General features: G+C 32.3%; 1 protein-coding gene across 1 annotated transcript; it reads right to left on the bottom strand.

Moving 5' to 3' along the window:
- Positions 1-689: 689 nt before the first annotated feature.
- On the bottom strand, positions 690-22,678 carry LOC145000594 (GDSL esterase/lipase At4g16230-like). Its single transcript, XM_078959847.1, has 5 exons — positions 22,290-22,678; positions 22,071-22,201; positions 15,763-15,999; positions 1,259-1,514; positions 690-1,127 (listed from the first exon to the last, which is right to left on the bottom strand). Exons 1-5 carry the CDS (start codon positions 22,639-22,641, stop codon positions 904-906), a joined length of 1,200 nt encoding a protein of 399 aa, XP_078815973.1. The 5' UTR covers positions 22,642-22,678; the 3' UTR covers positions 690-903.
- Positions 22,679-24,200: the final 1,522 nt, after the last annotated feature.

Raw genomic sequence — 24,200 nt, 5'->3', positions numbered from 1 at the left:
TACTCATTGTAATAGGCTACATCCGAATACATAGAATACATTGATTTGTGTACAAAATTAGCTAAGAAATGAGAAATTAGGTGTGGTTTTCTATATCCCAACCCTTTTATATTTTAATTTAAACTTCTTAAACATACAATATTTTGTAACAATACTTATATTTATTTATTTTTATTGCTAGGTGTACATTCAAATAATGAAAAACATTTTGCAAAGATGATGAAGTCGATCCAAGCTTTATGGATTTTGATACTTAGTCTATGAAAAATTATTGTTTTTATTCTAGTTCTTTAACAAACATGAGAACATCTTTCTTATCTTCTTATTATTATTTCGTTTACGATAATGAAATATGAATTGTTGAACGTTTTAGTTATAGTGATTATTATTTTATGTTCTATATATTTATATTTGAAGTTTATTTACTAAACAGATATCCATCGGGTTCCTGTATCCATTGGGGTTGGGTGGGAGCGGAAGGATCTGGTTGCAGGGACGGGTATTACACTATCCATAAATATTCGCTCCCGTTTGCATCCACACTCCAAAACTAATGATAAAAAAAAGTGGATAATCCCACTATTCCAATACGCCAAAGTTTTTCCATTGAGGTTAATAAGAAAATAAGAAGACATACTTCATTTGATTCATCATCAAGGCAGAATAAAACTCGATTAGTTGTTCCTTAAATGATTAATTCATGGCTTCATTAAACATGATCCTAGAAAGTATCCCCATGTGAAAGCATTTTCCTAATTTATAGTTAATGACAACTTAATTATATAGTTTTGCATTATACTACATATCAATCATGTTAAACATGTCTACCAACTAAGCAAGTCCAAAAGAGTATACTTGACTAAAATGTTTTATGATACAACCATGTGTATTTTGTCTCATTTCTCAAGTCTTTGAAAGTGTATGTATGTTAATTGGTGAAATGTCATTAGAATCTCCATCCAATATACGTTTTGCTACGATAAGATTAGCGCTTTCAGTAACATGATACTGGTCCCAAAAGAGATACTTTGATCTATCTGGGCAAATAGTGGCATGTGGTAGGCATGGAGCCAAACCACTATGTAAGCCTGACATGTGACAACATGCACTATCAACGTTTTCAAAATCTACAAGAAGAAAAAAATAAGTTATATAAATAAGATTTTGTTCCAAAAATGTCACAATCAATCAAATTGGAATGAAATTTACTTATATATCTGTATGGTGCTTTTTTTCCTTTCACATATAAATTACTCACCGTATGATCCATAGTTTTTCATTATGTCATCAAATATATGATATACATCTGCATAGACAAATGTCGATCCTTTAAGTGTGTTTGTAAGTTCTTTGAGCATTTGTTTCAACTGGTTGTTGTATTTTTGCACCAATAGATTTTGAAATTTCACACACACTTCTCCGGAATGTTGGTTAAAATCTCTTTCAAACGGGCAACATCCAACTGGAGGAACATTTGTAACGAGAATCTTTCGAGCACCCATATCATAAAGTTTCTATACATAATAAACAAAAGACTCCCAATTCAATTAACTTTTATAAAAAAAATTGAAATACTATGGATTCAAATTTTGATAATTCTGGAAGAATGAACCACGATATATGGATCTAAGGTAAAAAATAATCATGACTTGTCTTTTTAGCCTTTTTAATAGACAAACTCATGTATAATTTATGTAGCTAGTTAAATTACTATGTATTTTGAATATAGGTAAATCATACTCTATAATAGATTCACACATACCACCGTAATGGAACACTAACAATAAATAGAGCATAAACAGAACCCAATACCTTGCTTTTGGGATGAGACTCTATAATCAACGAGCTCCATGACAAGAAGAATTTGTATTTTAGAGAACACAATTTGATAAATTAATAAATATACTTTAGAAATGAGAAATTAAATATGAATGAAAACATCATTCATCTAAGCTTTTTTGTTTCATAAATCTAAATGAATGGTCTAACTTAGCTTGACGTGTCTAATTTCCTATGGGAAAACATATGATAGTTAGACAGATCCTTATAAATGGTTCGGTTTTCAGAAAATCGGGATATAGTCTCTAAGTTCAAAAAATCTCATTGATGGTCCTTGTGGTTTCAAAACTTTTAACAAATAGTCCCTGTAGTTTCCAAACATTTAACAAATAGTCAATTCCCCACATGAAATGACTTATTTACCCTTTTTAAATTTTTCTATAATTAATTTTTTATGAAAATAAATATCAACCTCGCCCATGTTGCATTGTTCCTCTTCTCCATAGCCTTTGTTGCTTCCATCTCTTCCTCCAACATCACATGTGACTTCCTCTGTTATGGTGGTCTCCCCATACATTGTTGATGACTTAGTTATCGAATCTAGAATAAGGAAGCAACAGTAGCTATTATAGCGATAAAAGTTCAGATCGGAGGACAATAAAAATGATACGATAACAAATTGGGAAAAGACGAAATCTTAAACAACCACCACCGTTTGGGAAGAAGAAACAGTCATCAGTGCCTTTTTCATCTCTAATATTGGCCACCCTTCGATTACATATATTCGATCTTGATTATCAAACTAAAATTCAGATTTTTGTTGATGATTTCAAGGTTTAATATCATCACAATCGTGAAACTAAACCCTTTGATTTCATCTAGGTCTATTTTCTTCATGGAAGCAGATTTTTATGGTTGATTTCTAGGTTTAATATCATATATATATATATATATATATATATATATATATATATATATATATGTATGTGTGTATGTGTGTGTGTTTAAGCTTAGTCTATGAATGATTGAGTGCGGGGTGGTAATGTCAATGGAAGGTGAGTATACGGGAGTGCCCTTTTAGCTACAAGGTGGGCTAACTGGAAATGTGTGATGGTGATGGATATGTGGTGATGTATGGGAGTTAGGTGGTTTATGAAGATGGTGGTTAGAAGATGTTAAAGGTGGTCCGACAGCAGTGGGAGTTGATGATGGAGATAGTGGTGGATAATGGTGGTGGTGTTTTGTGATGGTATATGGTGATGGTGTTTTCTGATGGTCTGGTGAAGGGTAGTCGATGGTGGTGGACGACGTTATGTGATGGTCACGTTGGTGGTAATCGGGGTCCCATAGTTGGAAGTTGATGATGGCGATGGTGGTGGAAACTGGTAGTGGCGGTAGTGGTAATGGGGGATGTCAACCAAAAAGGACAGGCAATGGGTAGGTTATGGTAGGATAAGATAGGATGGGATAAGTGTTTTTAATATTTTAATTTAAAAAAATATTGTAACCGTAAAATTAGTCAAAAAGAAATGTAAAATAAATTTAAAAATGGTATAAAAGTCGTTTTAGGTGGGCGTGAGACTATTTGTTAAATGTTTTGAAACTACATAGATCATCTATGAGGCTTTCTGAACTAAGGGACGAGATCCTAGATTTCTTAAAACCATATGGACCATTTATGAGGTTTTGTCTAATAATTAACATGTTCAATTATTATTGGCAAAATACATTTCACAATCTTTTTACATGATGTTTAGATGTTATACGAGTGCTAGACGGTCTAAGTTGGTTTGGCACCATAGTTTGTTTTAAGAATCAAGCACACAAAAAAACTTCCAAACTCCACGCGATTTAAAATACAAAGCTAGCTTAAACCGTTATTATTCATTTGTTTCAACCTTTGTGCATCTTATAAATAGATTTTGATATATATGTTTTGCCAATTAGACATGACATCGTTTTTCTTTATTAAAAAAAATCTCATTCATATTATAATTTTCGAAGGTAGAAAAATACTGTAAACAATAACAACATGAAAAATATAGGAATCACGAGCTGAAAACAACAACAAAAAAATGTGATTGGTCCTCTGTGGAAAAGAAAAGTGGGGGTTGGGAAAACCAAATTTTCCCTAATAAATAAAGAACTTTTTATCGCATGTCACACTCTTATTGATTTGATTAAATATCATTTTGTAGTTATTTTCAATTAAAAATTTTGCATATGGTATTTTGTGATTTTTTTTTCTATTTTATTCAATTTCACATAATATTTAAATATAATAATTGCAATAAATGTAATAATAAATAGATATCAGTTTTAATAATTGACTTTACTTCTAATTTTAAAATTTCTAAATTAAAATTTCATTAGTTTCGTTTGTTTATTTATCTAAATTAGTTGTTTAGATTTAAAAGAGAAAAAAAAAAAACACGCTTTCGAAAAGACCTGATCCTTCCCTAAATACCACTAAACACAAAGTGGTTTCGCCGTATCCTCCGAGATTAATTTTAATAATTCAATATTTTTCTAATTTTTTTTATAAATTCAAACTTTTTAAATGTTTATAATTTTCTTACTTAATTTTTTTTAATGAACCCACATAATATATGGGTCTTATACCTAGTATATAAAAAAAAGATAAGGATTTTGTTAAAGAAAAAAAAACAAGTTGTATTTAATCTAAAAAAACAAAGAATCTGTTATATAATTAACCATTTCTATAATATCTCAATTTTAACCAATTATACCACAACTCACTCCAACCTAAGTGGATAAAAAGATAAAGAGCTTATATGAGATATGCTAATAAAAAACCACAAAATCACACATGTTGAATTTATAGAACATGATGTACATGATTTGTATCCATTTGCGTTATTATTTTAAGTATATGATTGGTGTGATGAAGATGGTGTTATGTATTAATAACGTAGCAAACGATTGATTGTAATAATGGGTATGATGAAAGTAGAAATACATTAGATTATCTATATGAGTAGTATTGGACACTAGATATTGGTCCTTGAGAGGAATCCAAGGAAGTTCGTTATATGAAGTATGTATAGGCATCAAAGTAGTATAACTACATTGTCAAGTACCAATACTAGTATATTCAGAACAAGATGTCATGGATATGGTGTTTTTATTTTAAAGAATATTTCGGTTTTTCGTTATATGAAGTATGTATAGGCATCAAAGTAGTATAACTACATTGTCAAGTACCAATACTAGTATATCCAGAACAAGATGTCATGGATATGGTGTTTTTATTTTAAAGAATATTTTGGTTTTTTGCCCAAAAGTTAAATTTACACGTTATCAAATAAAATTACAAAATAGATAAGCCTACAAGTACAATAAACTTGAGAGACGTAGTGTAATCTGTCCGGAAATCAGAATTTGAGGCTAGAAACGATGTTATAATATATTTTCTAAGTATTTTAAGCTTTTATTAGGCCTATAGCCACGTGCTCTAATCCTCTGAGCTACAGGCCCCACTCCGTCTCCACTGACAATCTTCCGCTCTGCGATATAATTTAGAGACAAAATTATAAAAATGGTCTCCCTTGTTTATCAAAAGTCATAAAATCAGTCATGTTAATTTTTATATGCAAATGGTCCTTATGGTTTTGAAAAACTTGCATGAATGATCCTTTTTACTAATGGAGATAGTATTCAACCGTTAGGGGCTGAATTCGTAAGGATGTTTTCGTCTTTTCAAGTATAAAGAGACATAATTTGTGACATTTATTAAACCATAGAGACATTTTTATACTACGTTTAAAAATAATATAACTACTAGAAAGTGAGGGGAGGAAGATTCTAACTTGGGATCTTAGTCCCTCTCGCCTAAGCCTTATGCCACTACGCTGCAACCAAACTTGATTTACAATTCCGAAAACTAAATTATATTACGTAAAATCGCAAAAAAGATAAATAAAAAAATAAATTTCCATTTTTTTACATAAAACCTTGTTTTTTAATAAAACAAAATGTACTTTTACGTATTGTAAAAAAAAATACAATTAGTTTATATGTTTTTTTACGTATTTATTTTACGTAAAATAATTTTTTTATGTATTTAAAAAATATGTTTTCGTATAATACCGTGGCATCCGATTTTCATGTATTTTCAAATCCATCCATTGGTTGTTAATTATGTCTTTTGTTCCTTGGTTTAGGATGAGGTGGCCATGGGAAGCCCTAGTGGCAAGTTTGTATTTTGGGTGTGGAAGGGGTACGTTGAACATACATATGAGTAAACTAAGCGTACTAGGGCGTACCCTAGTATGTTGGGTGTACTCATGTCCGATGGGAACCCTAAATTTTAGGGTTTGTGGGGTATTTTAAGATTCTTATGGTCATGTATCCCCACCTTTTCAGCCTCCAAAGTCTTAGATCCGCTCTTGCAAGACCCTAACCCTCTAGAGTGTGATTATGAGCCTTAAAGTGCATTCTTGGTGAATTTGAGGAAATAGAAGTGCATTAAGGAGCTTTAAAGCTTGAAACAAGGATTGGATCTAGAAGTTTGGACCTCTTCTCTATCATTTTATGGTATAAAGGTCATACCTTTGTGGTTTATTTGTTAGATCTCATGTTTGGGTCTTTTATGCTTCTTCTTGGTACCAAATGTTCCATCGTGTTCATGGCATGTTCTGGATGTTTTGAACTATCCTTGTACACCCTAGGAAGGGTCCTTGGTCATTAAAATAAGGTCCCAATGGCCAGAAGTACATCATGCATTTGGTAAAAGGGTCTTAATGGATTAAGACCATGCATTAAGCCCTTTTTGGGTGACCAAAGTCTTAAAGTTTGAGACTTTATGGTTCTAGAGCACATTTGAGTAGAGGATCGGAAGTTTGAGCGTAGGTACTTCATCCATTAAGCAGTTAATTGAATTTTAAGACCTATGAGGGTACGCCCCGTGTAAGGCTGCGTACTCCCTACGTTCGGAGTCACCCCTATCCCCCCCCCCCCCCCACCCCGACAATTGGTCAATGCAAGGCGAGGTACGCCAAACGTATCGAAGGGGTGCACCTCGCATATGCCTTTTGTTGCGCTTCGGACTTTAGGCTTCGGGTATTGGGCCATCTGTTAGGCCTTGATACTTAGGCCCTAATGGTCTATCTGGATGGTTGTGTCTTGGGCTAAGTAGAGGACTAGACTTTGGATAAGGCCTAATAAGGAGTTGGGCCCGATTTGGAAAATTAGGCAATGTTTGGACCTTGAAGTATTTTGAGCTTTTTGATCAAGATTTGGGTTTGGTTTTCACTGGGTTGTGTTGGGCCTTCTAGGAATTTATGGTTTAGGCTTTTGCTTGATGGATCTTCTTGGGTGAAGGCCATGAAAGGAATTAGGCCCAATTTGGAAAATTAGACATAATCGGATTTAAGGACTTTATTTTGATGTTGGGCCTTTTGTCATCTAGTCTACGCCTTAGCTTTTGGCCAGGATTAAGGAAGGGTAAAAAGGTCTTTTACCCTGAATTGGACTCATTGTATGAGTCATCGACTAGATATTGATGGATTTTCATTTTGGAATGTGTTAGTGCATGTGTGATAGCGGATCTACAGTCAGAGATTATTCATGGAATCAACTTTGTTGGGTCGTTGTCTTGATGTTGGCGGTTCGGGATCTAGTAGTCAGTAGTCGGGGATCGTTTGTGTGTTCGGCAATGCAAGGTTAGTTTTCCTCACTATACTTAGGGGTTGAAGGCACCAAGGTCAGCCCTTTGGATTGTTATCCTAGTTATAGGATCTTGTGATGTTGTTATGATCTGTTAGATCAGTATCTTGGTAGATAGGATATTGTTATGTCGTTATGATATGTTAGATCGGTATCCTAGTAGATACGATGATGCTATGCTTCGTGATCTGTTAGATCTGCCTGTTCTCTGTTCTCGCTATATGTTTCCAGTAGCATGTGTTGATGTAGCGTGGTTAGGTTGAGACTGTGCTGCTTTGTGCTACCAGTCAACAAACCTAGTAGTGTTTGTATTGGTATATTATATAAATATATATATATATATATATATATATATGTGTGTGTGTGTGTGTGTGTGTGTGTTACATGTTGACATGTTGTTTGGGTAGGGTTGAGGTTGTACTGCTTCGTGTGGTAACCAACAAACCCTGGAGTATGCCAGATATGAGCTGAGGGCCAGGGAGAGCATGTCAGACTCATACTAAGGACTCCTAAGCATTCCAAATCCAAACTGAGGGCCAGGGGAGCATGCCAGACTCACACGGAGGGTTGATCATTTAGATTCTAGTATTAGGACTGAAAGGTCAAGACAGTCATAAGTTGTGGGCTCGAGAGAAAGTTTAACTTATGTTATGAGCTTGGGAGCAAGCCAGATATGAGTTGTAGGCCTGTAAGAAAAGCCAGACTTATATTGTAGGCTCGGGGGTAATCCAGTTTGTAAAGTTGTGGACCCATTACATGCTGTTATTTGTATATGTGCTATTTGTTATGTATCAGTATTTTGGGATAACTCACTAAGCTTCGTGCTTACAGTTTTGGTTTATGGTTTCAGATATTTCAATGGATCATGGCATGGTGAAGGCGTGACCGTACATATCCTCGTGTAAATGATTCCGGTTTTAAATAAAGTTTTTGGAACTTATGGTTTCTGGGATACTCTAATAACATTATTGTTCTAAAAACTATGTGTAAATGATTCCGGTTTTAAATAAAGTTTTTGGAAATCACAGTTTGTAATCACCTCTTTAATAAATGGGTTGTTTTGAAAAGTTTAAATTTTATTGAAATTTTATGGATGTCACAATTTGGTATTAGAGCATTGGTTTGAGTGAACTGAAGGAACACTCATGTGAATCTAGTCTCAAACTAATGAAAAGATTTTCAAAATGATTTTCAAATGATTTTCAAAATACTAAAGGAGGATGCGATGTGTACGATTAGCTGGAGCCAGTATGTAGACCCCAAGATACCATACTATTATTTGATATTGTGATATGTTACAACAGCATGCTAGTGATAGGCTAGGGGTCTTCAGGAATTGCTTAATAGAATTGTGTGATTGTGTGAGGCCTTAGTTCCTATAGAGTTACCTTGTTTGGCTGTTGTGTGACTCTTTCGCGTGTGAACTGGATATTGAGTGGATACGCTAAGTCATATGCTTCATGGTTTAAAGGATCTTAGGCTGTTGGGTTTGGTCTTGCTTCGCAGCTCCCGTCTGAGTCCAACCACTGTGGGATTGAATCTTTTAGCCTAAGATTGTTTAAATTATGGGCATGTGGTTGTATCCATGTGATATTCATATGGAACCAATGGAGAGTCGTGTGGCAAGTGTGGTATGGATGAATCTTGTGGGGTCAGCCGGCCAATCGCGTTATTAGATAAGGTAGCAGTGGTTTCCCTAGATTGGACGTGATTCACAGTTAGTCGGCATAAGGAAGGATCAGCCACTCTTAAGAGAGTGAGGGCATGGCAAACATGCACGTGAGATGTTGGGAGTCCGAGGTAGAGGATTTCATAGGAGGGCATGTCTGATTTTATTGCATCTTAGTGCTAGTCGGCTTCTCTGCTCGAATGTTGCTTGCTTTGTGCTTTGTGGGACCCATGTTGATGAGAGCTAACCATCAAATAAATACATTAAATTACACGTTATGAGGGTTAAATAATCTTAGGATGAAGGACTTAGACCTATTGCGCAACTCTCATCTGAGTCCAACCGCTATAGGGTTGGGTCCTTCAGCCGAAGGATTATTTAAGCCTGGTTGCATGTAATTGTATTCATGAAGTGGTTAGCTAGAGTTGGTAGGGGTCCTTCAGCAGATGATAGAAGAGGGGGTGTGGGTGATTCCTATAATAACCTAGAGAGTAGTTAGTGTAGTTGTTTCGCCAAGGAGCAGGTTTTAGGAGTATTTTGTGACTAGGACTTAGAGGACCCGATATAATTCTTAAGGAAAGTATGGATATGTATGGAAAGTAGGTCCCATACTACTGAAAGCACAGGACCCATACTCGTATCGAGAAAAATCTCGTGGATTCTAAGGGTTGATCAGGGGAGTTAGCATGGTCGGATACCATGATTCGCGGCAGTGTTTCTAATCCTGCCAATCATTCGGTTGTGGCCGCTCTAACATGAGGATGGTCTTGGGATTTGGTGTGACCCCAATGGTGTTCTCGATTTTAGTTGTTTGGTGCAGTCCTTATGAGGTTGGTTTAAGGCTTCAGGGGTTTTGCTTGAGGCCGGGATGCAAGTCGCGTAACTCAGGAAGGGAGCGATGACTATGATTGGATGAGTTTTGCAGCTGGAAGTAGAATGACTGACTGATGGATTGGAATGTTGTTATCTTTGGCAAGGTTTGTTTCCTTTCAGTTTCTCAGTTCGAAGGAGTGGGCAGGCTGGTGACCTCCCGAGTTAGTTTGGAATCTCAGCTTGAGGACTGTTGATTGTGGTGGTTGGCGACAGCATGCCCGCATTGGTGTGTGCAAGTGGCTGATTTGGCACGAGTATTTTAGCAACGTAAGCAAGGGTTGAATCCTTTGGGGATGGGAAGGCCAGGTGTCAGATTTTTGTGTGGGTTGCATACAGGGGTGTATGCATGGATCAAAAATAGGTAGTTGCATATGCCTTGTAAGAGGCTATTATTGGAAATACAGGGGATTGCAGTTGGAATTAAGATTCTCTTAGGGTTCGTTGGATCCATTCTTTTAAGTTCTATTCTGCTTATGTTATTCAATAAATGGTCAAGTATGGTTGTATCTGGATGGGCTGCTTGGGTTATATTTTGGTTTCACCACCAGTGGGCGATGGTTCGAATTCTAAGTTAGGGAGAATTCGGATCTCACTATGAGTTCCAGTTATTGAGGGTTTTGTCAGTTCGTTGTGTGGTTTGCTCCTTTCATATTTGTTGGACAAATGTTGATCGGTGAACCCTTTTCAGAAGTGGGTATGTTCAGCTCTTGGTGGGTTGTGGTTTCTCTGGTTTAGGTGTCAAGGTGTCCTAGAACATTAGTCGTTGAGTTTGTTATTTAGCGGGAATTATTCGAAGGATTTAAGTGGTGACAGTTAAAGGTTGAGGAATGTGTCAGCTACCCTCCTTTTCAGTATATTCTATGTTCGTTCAGTTTTCAGTAATTCCAATGGTTCGCAAGTTGTTGTTAGGATTTCTGGTTTTCAAGATGGGAAAATGCTTATGCAGTTGTAATTCATAAAGCTCTTTGTAATTGTCTCAAGTAAATGCTCAGGTGGGGTACACCTGAGCCGGTAGGGGTTAGATGTATCACGGGAATTTCTGGTTTGAATGTCGTTGCTCATCGAAGAAGTGGTTGCAATGGCATGGCAAAGAGTCAAGGTTTGTTGAGGTTTTTGTCCATCATATGGTTGATTTTATTAAAAAGTTCGCGGTCGGTGTGTTTCGAGGATCATTTTTCATGTTTCAAGTAGTGCCCAGTTAGGGACTGGGGGTAAATTCAGATGGATAGTCATTAGTTTTAGGGGAGGTTTTGCGCAAAGGTATTATGAGTGGCCATTTCCATGTGGGCTTTGGTGGAAACTCTCGTTGGGAATCGTGAGTGTCTCTGTGCAATGTCTGAAGGTCATGGGGTTTTGGGGATTATATCAGTCGGGTATCAGTTCGTCAGTTAAGGAAATTAGTATATTTTATCTCGTTGTGTCTGCGAATTTGTTTTCTTCAGGAGTTGAATAGATAGTTTGATGAATGAGTATCACGGAATTAGCAATGGTTAACATGGGCAGTCTGTCGGGGAGTCAAACCAAATTTGAGATTTCAGATGGCAGATTTTCAGGTGCAGTAGGGTTGATTTGCTGCATGGAATTATAGGATTGTTTTCTTAGGATTGGAAATTTCTCTTCTGATATCGATCGCCTAGGGAAGTTCATGGTATGTTCAAGGTTGTGATTGTATCCCTCAGGATGTCAGGCATGCCAGGGATGGTCAGGGATGATTTCGAGGATGAAATTGAATTTAAGTGGGGGAGAGTTGTAACACCCCAATTTTCATGTATTTTCAAATCCATCCCTTAGTTGTTAATTATGTCTTTTATTCCTTGGTTTAGAAGGAGGTGTCCATGGGAAGCCTTAGTGGCAAGTTTGTATTTTAGGTGTGGAAGGGGTACGATGAGCGTACAAATGAGTACGCTAAGCGTACTAGGGCATACCTTAGTATGCTAGGCGTACACACATGTATGGTGGGCGTACGCATGTTCGGTGGGAACCCAAAATTTTAGGGTTTATGGGGTATTTAAGCATTCTTATGGTCATTTATCCCCACCTTTTCAACCTCTAAAGTCTTAGATTCGTTCTTGCAAGACCCTAACCCTCTAGAGTGTTATTATGAGCCTTAAAGTGCATTCTTGGTGAATTTAAGGAAAGAGAAGTGCATCAAGGAGCTTGGAAGCTTAAAGCAATGATTGGATCTAGAATTTTGGCACTCTTCTCCATCATTTTTAAGGTATAAAGGTCATACCTTTTTGGTTTATTTGTTAGATCTCATGTTTGGGTCTTTTTATGTTTCTTCTTGTTCCCAAATGTTCCATCGTGTGCATGACATGTTTTGGATGTTTTGAACTGTCCTCCTAGAACCTAGGAAGGGTCCTTAGTCATAAAAATAAGGTCTCGATGTCCAGAAGTACATCATGCATTTGGTAGAAGGGTCTTAATGGATTAAGACCATGCATTAAGCCCTTTTTGGTCGACCAAAGTCTTAAAGTTTGAGACTTTATGGTTCTAGAGCACAATGTAGTAGAGGATCTGAACTTTTAGCTTAGGTGCTTGATCCATTAAGCACTTAATGGAATTTTAAGACCTGCGAGGGTATACCCCGCGTTCGGAGTCACCCCCCCCCCCCGGTAATTGGTCAATGCATTGCGAGGTACGTCCAGCGTACCGAAGGGGTACGCCCTGCATACACCTTCTGTTGGGCTTCGGGTATTGGGTCATCTGTTGGGCCTTCATACTTAGGCCCTAATGGTCTATTTGGATGGTTGTGTCGTAGGCTAATTTAAGGAGTTTATTTTGATGTTGGGCCTTTTGTCATCTAGTTTGGGCCTTATCTTTGTGCCAGGCTTGAAGTGTAAAAAGGTCTTTTACCCTAATTCGGACTCATTGTGTGAGTCAACGACTAAAATATTGATGGATTGTTATTTTGGAATGTGTTAGCGTATGTGTGATAGCGGATCTGTAGTCAGAGATTATTCATGGAATCAGCTTTGTTGGGGCATTATCTTGATGTTGGTGGTTCGGGATCTGGCAGTCAGCAGCCAGGGATCGTCTGTGTGTTCGGCAGTGCGAGGTAAGTTTTCCTCACTATACTTAGGGGTCAAAGGCACCAATGTTGGCCCTTGGATTTTTATCCTAGTTATAGGATGTTGTTATGTTATTATGATCTGTTAGATCTGTATCCTGGTAGATAGGATGTTGTTATGTCGTTATGATTTATTAGATCGGTATCCTGTTAGATATGATGATGTTATGCTTCGTGATCTGTTAGATCTGCATGTTATCTGTTCTGACTATATGTTTCCAATAGCATGTGTTGATGTAATGTGGTTGGGTTGAGACTGTGCTGCTTTGTGTTGCCAGTCAACAAACCCGATAGTGTTTGTATCGGTACATTATATGTCTGCTTATCTGTTTCATGTCGACATGTTGTGTGGGTAGGGTTGAGTTTGTACTACTCTGTGCCTAACAAACCCTAGAGCATGACATATATGAGCTAAGGGATATGGAGAGCATGTCAGACTCGTACTAAGGACTTCTAAGCATTCCAGATGCGAGCTGAGGGTCAGGGGAGCATGCTAGACTCATACTGAGGGCTGATCATTTAGATTCCAGTCTTAGGACTCAAAGAGTAAGCCAGTCATACGTTGTGGGCTTGAGAGCAAGCCACACTTATGTTGTGGGCTTGAGAGCAAGCCAAATGTGAGTTGTGGGCCTGTAAGGCAAGCCATACTCATACTGTGGGCTCGGGGGTAATCTAGTCTGTAAAGTTGTGGACCCATTACATGTTGTTATTTGTATATGTGCTATTTGTTATCTATCAGTATTTTGGGGGAACTCACTAAACTTCGTGCTTACAATTTTGGTTTATGGTTTCAGGTACTTGAATGGATCATGGCATGGTGAAGGCGTGACCATACACATCCTCGTGTTTTGGAACTTATGGTTTTAGGATACTCTGATAACGTTATGGTTCTAAAGATTATGTGTAAATGATTTCGGTTTTAAATAAAGGTTTTGGAAATCACAGTGTGTAACACACTTTATGTTACATCATACCGTAACCTACTGACACTTTATAATTATTACATTTATATTATCGACACATTATAATTATTATTACCGACACTGTATAAACAATTACATTACAAAATAAATTATAATCCCTTCCACAGCAAAAGAATATATGTTTTCAATGATGTCTTCAGTAATAATGGAATGATGCGTCAATGATAAGAGTGTCTTAGTCGTCTTCGACACATTGGCATGTGTATCCTTTCGTCTCTAAAATCTCGTGTTTTATTTTTTAATTCTTTAAATAAATTGTCTACTGGCCATGCATATAAACTTGGCAAACATTGTAAGTTTCATTTTTTTTCTTCGACTACAAAAACTTTGTGCTTGTTTAATTAATACACTCTGATTTAAATATTATATATTATTTTTAAATTCTTTTTCACATTTCTAATGGGTGTTTCCCTAACGTAACACATATTATTTTTTATGTTTTTAAAAAAATTTGTGCTTATGTCTCAAATCAGTTGAAACCGATATTTAGCCTTTCCAATACAAAAATTGACGTGAGTTTAATAATCAACAACCATTTCTCAAATCTAATGGTATTAAAATTTGGTTTTCTTGTCCATATACTTTGCATCAAAATGGAAAGGTTGAACTTTTAATGCACACCATCTAATGGTATTAAAATTTGGTTTTCTTATCCATATGCCTTTCTCTTTCAAGACTTGTTGCCCCCATATTGTTAGACTCAAGCGTTACTTGTGCATGTCTATACTCTAAATCTATTACTTACCTCACCCTTAGCTCTCAAAACCTCCATTTGAGATCCTTTTTGTCTTCTTTCCCTTATACTTTGTGCATGTCCATACTCTAAATCTATTACTTACCTCACCCTTAGCTCTCAAAACCTCCATTTGAGATCCTTTTTGTCTTCTTTCCCTTATACTTTATTAATAGGTGTTTGGGTTTCTACCCTAACACCTCATCTACTACCTGGCACAAACTTTCTCCAAGATCATCTGCATGTGTCTATCTTGGAACAAGTTCGAACCACCACGACTATATATGCCTTGATCTAATGACTCACAAAGTGATTGTCCCACGACATGGTTTTTGATAAAGATTACTTCCCCTTGAATAACTTTAATCGCTTTCTTCCTCCTTCCTACTATAACATCCTAAACCCTAAAGATGTTCTTCCTATTTCCCCATTCTCCCCTCTCTCACTTCTCATCTCTCTCCCCATCTCCTTTGGTTGTGCCTTTCGCCTTCGGAGCTCTATAGGGTCCCAGCTCCCTTGGTCTCCATTGGTCAGTTAAACACTTTGGCCCCATCTGAGTCATCCTATGATCACCCGGTCTTGTACAAGTTTCCAAAAAACTAAACAAATCCCAAATATCTCTATTTCTCTCATATATCATCCATTCATATCCATAAACACAATGTAATATAACACAATAAGATTGCTTGGGTGGATAAATTTTCAACTTTCATCCTCAAATCTTCATTTCAACCTCTTTTATTTTAAAAATCATATCTACAAACAACTATAACTTTTCACCACCAAAGTTTTTTTTTTATATATTTGGTTTCCTTATATAAGATACCCACTTATTTTAAAGTTTTACTAGACTTGTTTGAAATACGATCTTTTTAGGTCAAATTTTCAACATTGTTTAGGTCAAATATATAAAACCATTTATTTGTTACAGATAGAAAAATATGTGTAGTTGGATGGAGTAAGTTACCGTAAGTTGTCTTCTAAATGCTGAAATCATCGATTGAATGAAAGTTTTCGGAGGCACCGGCTGTGAACGACCTGGTAGAATGAAATAGTTATTGATAAAATCGTTGGAGCCCATTGTTACTGTGAAGAGAGCAGTAGCGAAGAAATTAAGTGCTTCAGGAGCGCCTAAGATTGAGATTATGTCGAGTCTCGTCTTTGCAAAATTTTTGAGTTGCGCATCCATAGCAATTCTACCAATCTGTAAAAGAAAATAAAAGTGATGCTAGCTTTATTACGTAAAAAAGAAAAGCATCAATGAAACTTCATCTCAATCGATAAAAAACTTGAATTTTTTTTCATTGTTACATTGGATATTCATTCTAACCGTACGTTTAGTAAATAATTCATGAAATTTTTCGGCTAGAAGTTCATTTATATTCATTTATTTAATAAGTGAAAAAACATAAATAAGATTTTTTTTAGTTAAACAAAGGAACAACTATATCGGTTTCTCTTGTTAATTTACATTCCCGTTTATTTAATCATGTGTCTTTTTTTTATGTGGCCGTCTATGCTCATTCTTTTATATTAATATTATACAACCGGTGAAAGTGCAACTAGAGCTTATAGAATTGTTTAAGCTGTACTTTCTAGATTTGATAAAATATCAAAAGTAGCAACCGCTAAGTAGATCTAAATTGATTAAGTAGATCTAAATTGATTTTGATGTTGGTGTTCATTTATTTTTCTTTAAGATTATTGATTTTGATGTTAGTGTTCATTTATTTTCTTTATATACATTATGTAAATCTATTTTCATTTATGTTCATATCAAAGTTGTAAAAGTCGTTACACGGTAGTCGGATGGTCGATAAAGGTCAAATGACTAACTTGTATAGGTGATGACCCTTTATTAATGTAATAGAATTTATTTTTAAAAAGTATTAAATATTACATATATCCTGTAAAAATAAGTAAATAACTATAAAAATTTAACATATTCAAGTGTTTAAATAGTTAAATAACCAAACATCATAATTTTAGACTAACCAATTGATTTTTTTTTACTTGACAATTATCTTTTGTAAAACTCTTGCACGTCTTACTTTTTCACCGGTTTGGACTGTCTATTACTATACTGCCAAGGACCAAAGATGACCATTTATTAAGTAATCTAACCATTTTTTAATGTATATTTGAAAAAAATAACATATATATATATATATATATATATATATATATATATATATATATATATATATATATATATATATATATTGCAATAATAATCACTTTGTCCAGAATGGGATATTTCGGACCAAGAAAAAATATTTTTTTCACTAATTCCGAAATGTAATTCCAGATTCTTGACCAACATTCCAGATATCGGACTAAAATTTCGGATTTCGAAAAAAGTAAAAACTCCAGAATTTCAAGAAAAAGTTTGGAATTTCGACAAAAAAATCGTTTTGTTACTTAAATTTTACAAGAAATTAAAAAAAAAAAAAAAAAAAAAAAAAAAAAAAAAAAAAAAAAACATATTAAAGTGAACTGTATACGTTGTTAGTAAATGAAATTATATATTTTATTAAAAGTCAGTAACATTAAACATTTGAAATATAGTATTTGGAATCCAAAAAAAAAAACTTCAGAATATAAATAGTACTTGGAAATTAAGCATTCTAGACAAAATGATTGTTTTCAAAAACTGAAAAAATATAGTTAATTTCTTTGAAAACCTTATTTATAATGGTTAATTTACTCAATTTCTCTGTTAAAAAGACAAACATTATAATGACTTGATAACTTGTTAAACATTTAATATTAAAAAAATAAAAGTCATTTATAGGAAAAAAAAAATAATTGCAATCGTCTTGTTAAAACCTTCAAAATCGCTTTTATTTATTATGTTTAATTTATTTAAAATAAATAACTATTTAGTTAGTTTCTTTTTAACCATAAATCTAGTATAACCCTAAATTACTTTAATTCCATGAGACCATGTTTTGTTTATTTATTTACTAGTTGTGAAACTCATGTATTATATAGGTTAAATTAAAAAAATATATCAAAGAATTTGAAAACTTTGAATTTTAAAAAAATATGAAAAATAATGAAATATAATGGAAATTTTTTTATATATCTTTTAAATTTAAAAAAATAATTTAAATAAATAAATAAAACTAATGACCTTTAATTTTAAGAATTTTGAAATTAAAAGGTAAGTTCATTAATGAAATTAATATTAGTTTATTACTACATTTATTACAATTATTACATTAAAATGAAAATTTAATAAAATGAAATTTAATAAAATATAAAATTTCATAAAATAACATGTGGAAAAAAAATAATTCAAAATAACCATAAAATGATATTTGAAAAATTGAATGAGAGTGTAACGAGTGACAAAAAAAAAATTATTAAAGAGGATTTAGTATAATAATTGTAATAATAATGTACATAACTATCCAAAACAAATTAGTATATTCAATATTATTTATTTGGGGTATCATGTAGAGATATGTAATAAATGTTTATATTAACTAAGTAATATGTTACTATTATTTTTTTTAAGTGTTTCAAGAATGATGAAATTAACTTAAAATTTTATTAAAAATAAAAAAATAATTTAGTCGTTAAATCAATAAAGACGTTCAATTGTGGAGTTTTACCTGTAACTTATTTAATAAATAAATAAATAAATAAAATAACTATTGTTTTTCACAATCTAACATATTTTATAAGTAATATAAATTAGAAAAAAAAATTGATCAATGTTTTTTTCCAGAATGTCATATGTATTGTCACACTTTTAACAATTTAGATTGTACTTAGCTAGCCAGCGTGCACATGTGAGTTGATTAAACCAAGTAATTAGATAATTTTATATTATTATTATAATAAAAAAAACTACTAAATGTTAAAATATCGTATTTATCTCAATTTAATTTTAAATATTATATATTTTTTAAAATTTTAAAATATCATACTTACCCAAAAAAAAGTTATAAACATTTTTATAATCTTATTAAATACTTAGTTTAATCAAGTGGCTATTATACAATCTTATAGATCTATGTTTAAAATAACATGTATATGGTTTATAAAAAATTTAAATATCATATTTACCCAAATGATTTACAAACCACTAGAAAGAGGAATTGAGAATAAATCTAACTCCTTAACCTTTTTTTTTCAAGATGAATAAATAATACTTGACAAAAAACATAATTTTGAAAAAAAAATGGATATTGAAAAAATAAAATAATAAAGAAATCATTGTAGCTAATTCAACTTTCGTGTCAAGTGGTATGGAACCCGAATAATGAAATCAGAAAATTATAGAAAATTATGTATTTTTATATTCTATGTACAAATGGGGACGTTGGAGGCTATGGGAAAAATACATGCATTGTTTATATGATCAAATGTTTGGATTTAATTAGATTTTGATATTTAGGGGCATTTGGTCAACCTATATGTTTTGTACTTATAATAATTTTGAAATATAAAAGTTGAGTATAAAATGATTAAAAAAACAACTAAAAAATAATTATTAGCTTAAATATAATATTTTGAAGAAAAAACATCATCCCTGTGGTTTCCTCAAATCTGAAGTTTAATCCTCATAGTTTAAAAATATCATAGATAGTCCATGTGTTTTCAAAACTTTTGACGATTGGTCCTTATCATTAACTCCGTTAAGTTTTGTTTGTTAACTAAAGGGTATTTTCATCATAAATGGTCCATGTGGTAGTGAAATGACGAAAATGTCCTTTAGTTAACAAACAAAACTTAACGGAGTTAACGATAAAGACCAATCGTTCAATTGTGGAGTTTTACCTGTAACTTATTTAATAAATAAATAAATAAATAAAATAACTATTGTTTTTCACAATCTAACATATTTTATAAGTAATATAAATTAGAAAAAATTGATCAATGTTTTTTTCCAGAATGTCATATGTATTGTCACACTTTTAACAATTTAGATTGTACTTAGCTAGCCAGCGTGCACATGTGAGTTGATTAAACCAAGTAATTAGATAATTTTATATTATTATTATAATAAAAAAAACTACTAAATGTTAAAATATCGTATTTATCTCAATTTAATTTTAAATATTATATATTTTTTAAAATTTTAAAATATCATACTTACCCAAAAAAAAGTTATAAACATTTTTATAATCTTATTAAATACTTAGTTTAATCAAGTGGCTATTATACAATCTTATAGATCTATGTTTAAAATAACATGTATATGGTTTATAAAAAATTTAAATATCATATTTACCCAAATGATTTACAAACCACTAGAAAGAGGAATTGAGAATAAATCTAACTCCTTAACCTTTTTTTTTTCAAGATGAATCAATTAAAAAATCGTAGAAATAATACTTGACAAAAAACATAATTTTGAAAAAAAAATGGATATTGAAAAAATAAAATAATAAAGAAATCATTGTAGCTAATTCAACTTTCGTGTCAAGTGGTATGGAACCCGAATAATGAAATCAGAAAATTATAGAAAATTATGTATTTTTATATTCTATGTACAAATGGGGACGTTGGAGGCTATGGGAAAAATACATGCGTTGTTTATATGATCAAATGTTTGGATTTAATTAGATTTTGATATTTAGGGGCATTTGGTCAACCTATATGTTTTGTACTTATAATAATTTTGAAATATAAAAGTTGAGTATAAAATGATTAAAAAAACAACTAAAAAATAATTGTTAGCTTAAATATAATATTTTGAAGAAAAAACATCGTTCCTGTGGTTTCCTCAAATCTGAAGTTTAATCCTCATGGTTTAAAAATATCATAGATAGTCCATGTGTTTTCAAAACTTTTGACGATTGGTCCTTATCATTAACTCCGTTAAGTTTTGTTTGTTAACTAAAGGGCATTTTCATCATAAATGGTCCATGTGGTAGTGAAATGACGAAAATGTCCTTTAGTTAACAAACAAAACTTAACGGAGTTAACGATAAAGACCAATCGTCAAAAGTTTTGAAAGCACAGTGACTATCTATCCATTTATGACGAAAATGCCCTTTAGTTAACAAATAAAACTTAACGGAGTTAACGATAAGGACCAATCGTCAAAAGTTTTGAAAGCACATGGACTATGTATGCCGTTTTTAAACCATGGGGACTAAACTTTAGATTTGAGGAAACCAAAGGAACCATTTATGATGTTTTTTCTATTTTGAAAGTTAAAAGGATAAATATTTTATTTAGAAATTAGGTCGGACAAAATATGATATTATGATATTTATCAAAAATATATACAAAATTCTCCTTTTATTATAATGCATAAATTAAAGCATCTATAATAAATAAATTTTTTTATTTTGGTATTTTTAATAAATAAATAAAGATCATTATTTTCATAATAAGAGAGTTTTTTTTTTTCTTTTTGCTTATTGTTTGGATAAATTATTCGTTTATAACCGATGAAAATCTATAAACTCACTTTAACCATTGAAAAGATTGTGACAATAACTTGTAAAATTATAAGCTTCTTCAAAAATCTTTGTTTAAAAAAGTAATAAATAAATAAAAACTCATTTTTCAATTTTTAATAGTTTATTGGTTTCAAAAATCTTTTGGAAAAATCGGACGTAAGCTACTATTGTTTATTGTATTATGTATGCTCTTAGTTAGAATCTATTTTAATAAATTGTTTTTTTTTATTTGTTATATTTCATATTTTCATTCAATTTGTTAAATATCATTTTTAGATTATTTTGATTTAATTTTTTTGCACATTTTATTTTATGGATTTTATTATTTTAATAAATTCCACATAATACTACAATTTAATAATTACAATAAATATACTAATAAATAGATATCAAATTCATTAATACACTTATCTTTTAATTTCAAAATTCTCAAATTAAAACTCATTAATTTTGTTTGTTTATTTATTTAAATTATTTGTTTAAATTTAAAATATATAAAAAAAAAACATTTCAATTTTAATAATTCATTATTTTTCTTATAATCTTATAAAGTTAAAGTTTCAAATATTTTAACTTTTATATTTAATGTTTTTAAATTAACTCATTTACTAGATGAATGTTAAACTAGCGTTTAATATTGCAAATTAAAGAAATTTCACACACATGTGCAAAATTAGTGATAATTCACATGGTTTTTCTAATAAAACACCACCTTATTACTTTTTCAAATTTCAGAGAATGATCATATTTTGCCCATTTGTCTACAGGTTCATCTACATCATAAACCCTCTAAAATTCATGTAATTATAAGAAAAAGCCACTGTATAGTATACAGTGTTATAGGACTTACGTAGTTTGCTCCAGATTCATCTAGTATTCCACCAGCACCAGAAGCATAATTTACGCCATCAAGAACTACAGAACCACAAGTGGTAGGAGCTAGGTATGGTGGAGGAAAATGTTTGAAACCCAATGATTGACCTGAGGTAATTAACAAAACGTAATAAGAATGAAACTAAATAAATTCCAAAGTCAATAGCTTTTAACTATATGGAAAAGATTGAGTTACCTAATATGTCACAAACAGTTCTTCCATTCGTGAATCTTCCTGTTGGCTTCCCAAAATCAATCCCGACGGGCTCATAATTCGCCTTAGCAAATGTTGTGATGTAGTTATTGTTACCCACATCTACAAGTGAATCACCGAAAATAAAGATTGCAGAAAAGTTTTGAGCCATGCACGTGTTCATACAAACCAAGACGATGAAGATGTTTGTTATACAGGAACAACAAGACATTAATCTAACCAATAATTTCCTCCAAGAAAATTTTGAAGAAAGATTAGTAATGATCCGGGTTGATAGATGATACTCGATCACGTTGAGAAAAATAATGAGATGCCTAATGATGAATTCTTCCATAGATTTAAGTTTATGTTTCTTTTGGGTTCGTTGGTACAAGAGGTTCATGTCGGTATAAAAGCATGAGTTTTGGTAAAAAACTCCTTTCGAAAATACTTTTTTTGTATATACAAAAAGGTTGGTAGTGTAAAGAGTTGATGAGAAATGCTAAAATAGAGTGGTAATTTTCACTCTCTATTAATGGGGGTGATTTATTTTTGTTAATGGGTTAAAATGCAAGAAACAGCAACAAAAATCATAATTTTTTGGTAACTAATTGAGTAAATTAATAACTGACGTTTTATGGTTACTAATTGGATAAATTAGTCAAAACTTTCTATGATCACTAATCGGATAAGATAGTGACGATATTTTATAGTCACTAATTAGATAAAACAGTGACATATTTCATTGATTAGTGACGATATTTAGTGATAAAACGGGTCGTCACAGATAGTGACCAATAAACTTAGTCACCATTTAGTGCCCATTTTTATATTTTGGTCACTAATCAGTTTTTGGGATGGACCTACCATAACGGAAAATGACGACCAAAAGTTTGGTCACTAAATCATTAGTGACGACTCCTTTTATTGTTAGTGACCATATGTTTTCATCACTAATTTGCATCTTTTTGTTACGCGTACGCTAACAAAATTGGTTTATGTCTAGAGCATGGAGAATGTTTTACATAATGATCATTTCTCATTAAATGGAAATAGTATTTTATGCAGAAAAGTTTCATTATCTTGAAAAAGATTTTAATAAAGTTTAAAAAAAATTGTAACAAAGAAGTCCTAATTATTTAACATTTCGTTCAAATTAATAAAAAAAAATTATTTTAACAGGAAATAACTGATTATATTTTCTAAAATAATATAACTTTTCTATTCAGAAAAAAAAACAAAAAAAAAATTTAGAACTTTATTAAAAAAAATTCCAAAAAGCCTTTTCTACATAAATCTTTAGAAATATATATTAAAAATATAATATAAACTAGAAAGGATTCATCGGCTTTGCTGGGGTCGAAAGGTATTGCTTTGTAAAGTAAAGTAGCATGTTGAATTGAATTGAGATAATTCAGTAAAGAAAGATAAACAATGTCATCTAATTACATAAGTAAAGAAATCTAAATAGTTATTTCTTACAATAAATGAGAAAAATAAAGAAATGGTGTCACAAATTGAACTTTATTGCCATGTATAGCAGCGCCCAGAAAACTAATCTGGAAAATATAGACCGCTATTTTTTGTCCGTTAATGTGAGGGTAAGTTGTTCTTTTCAGGTAGTAGGGACTGAATTTGTAACCACGGGTAAACTATATAGACCATTTATGTAATTTTGGCGGTGGTAGTGGTGGTGGTGGTGATGACAGATAGTGAGTGGCTTTATGGTATTAGGCGGGTATTTTTTAATAAACAAAACATTAATTTAAAACGAAAAAGAAAAGTATAAATTAATAAAAAAATCGGATTAGGAGTAAAAGAGTAATTTTGATTTCCATCGTTGTCCTCAATGTGTTAAATCTGGTAAACCACAGGTACCAAAAAAGACAAAACTGAAGCAATGTTAAAATGACG

Source organism: Lactuca saligna, chromosome 6 (assembly GCF_052625555.1).
Source record: "Lactuca saligna cultivar CGN05327 chromosome 6, ASM5262555v1, whole genome shotgun sequence".
In the NCBI taxonomy this organism is placed as follows: domain Eukaryota; kingdom Viridiplantae; phylum Streptophyta; class Magnoliopsida; order Asterales; family Asteraceae; genus Lactuca; species Lactuca saligna.
Note: the sequence above shows the minus strand (reverse complement) of the source record. Positions and strands in the feature narration are given on the sequence as shown.

Bases quoted from the DNA above. Each gene is read 5' to 3' on its own strand.
- LOC145000594 (XM_078959847.1), bottom strand. From the start codon at position 22,641: ATGGAAGAATTCATCATTAGGCATCTCATTATTTTTCTCAACGTGATC. The intron at 16,000-22,070 runs GTAAGTCCTATA...TTTCTTTTACAG, and splicing joins ATGAATCTGGAGCAAACTAC to ATTGGTAGAATTGCTATGGA. The intron at 1,515-15,762 runs GTAACTTACTCC...TATTATGTATAG, and splicing joins CATTTAGAAGACAACTTACG to AAACTTTATGATATGGGTGC.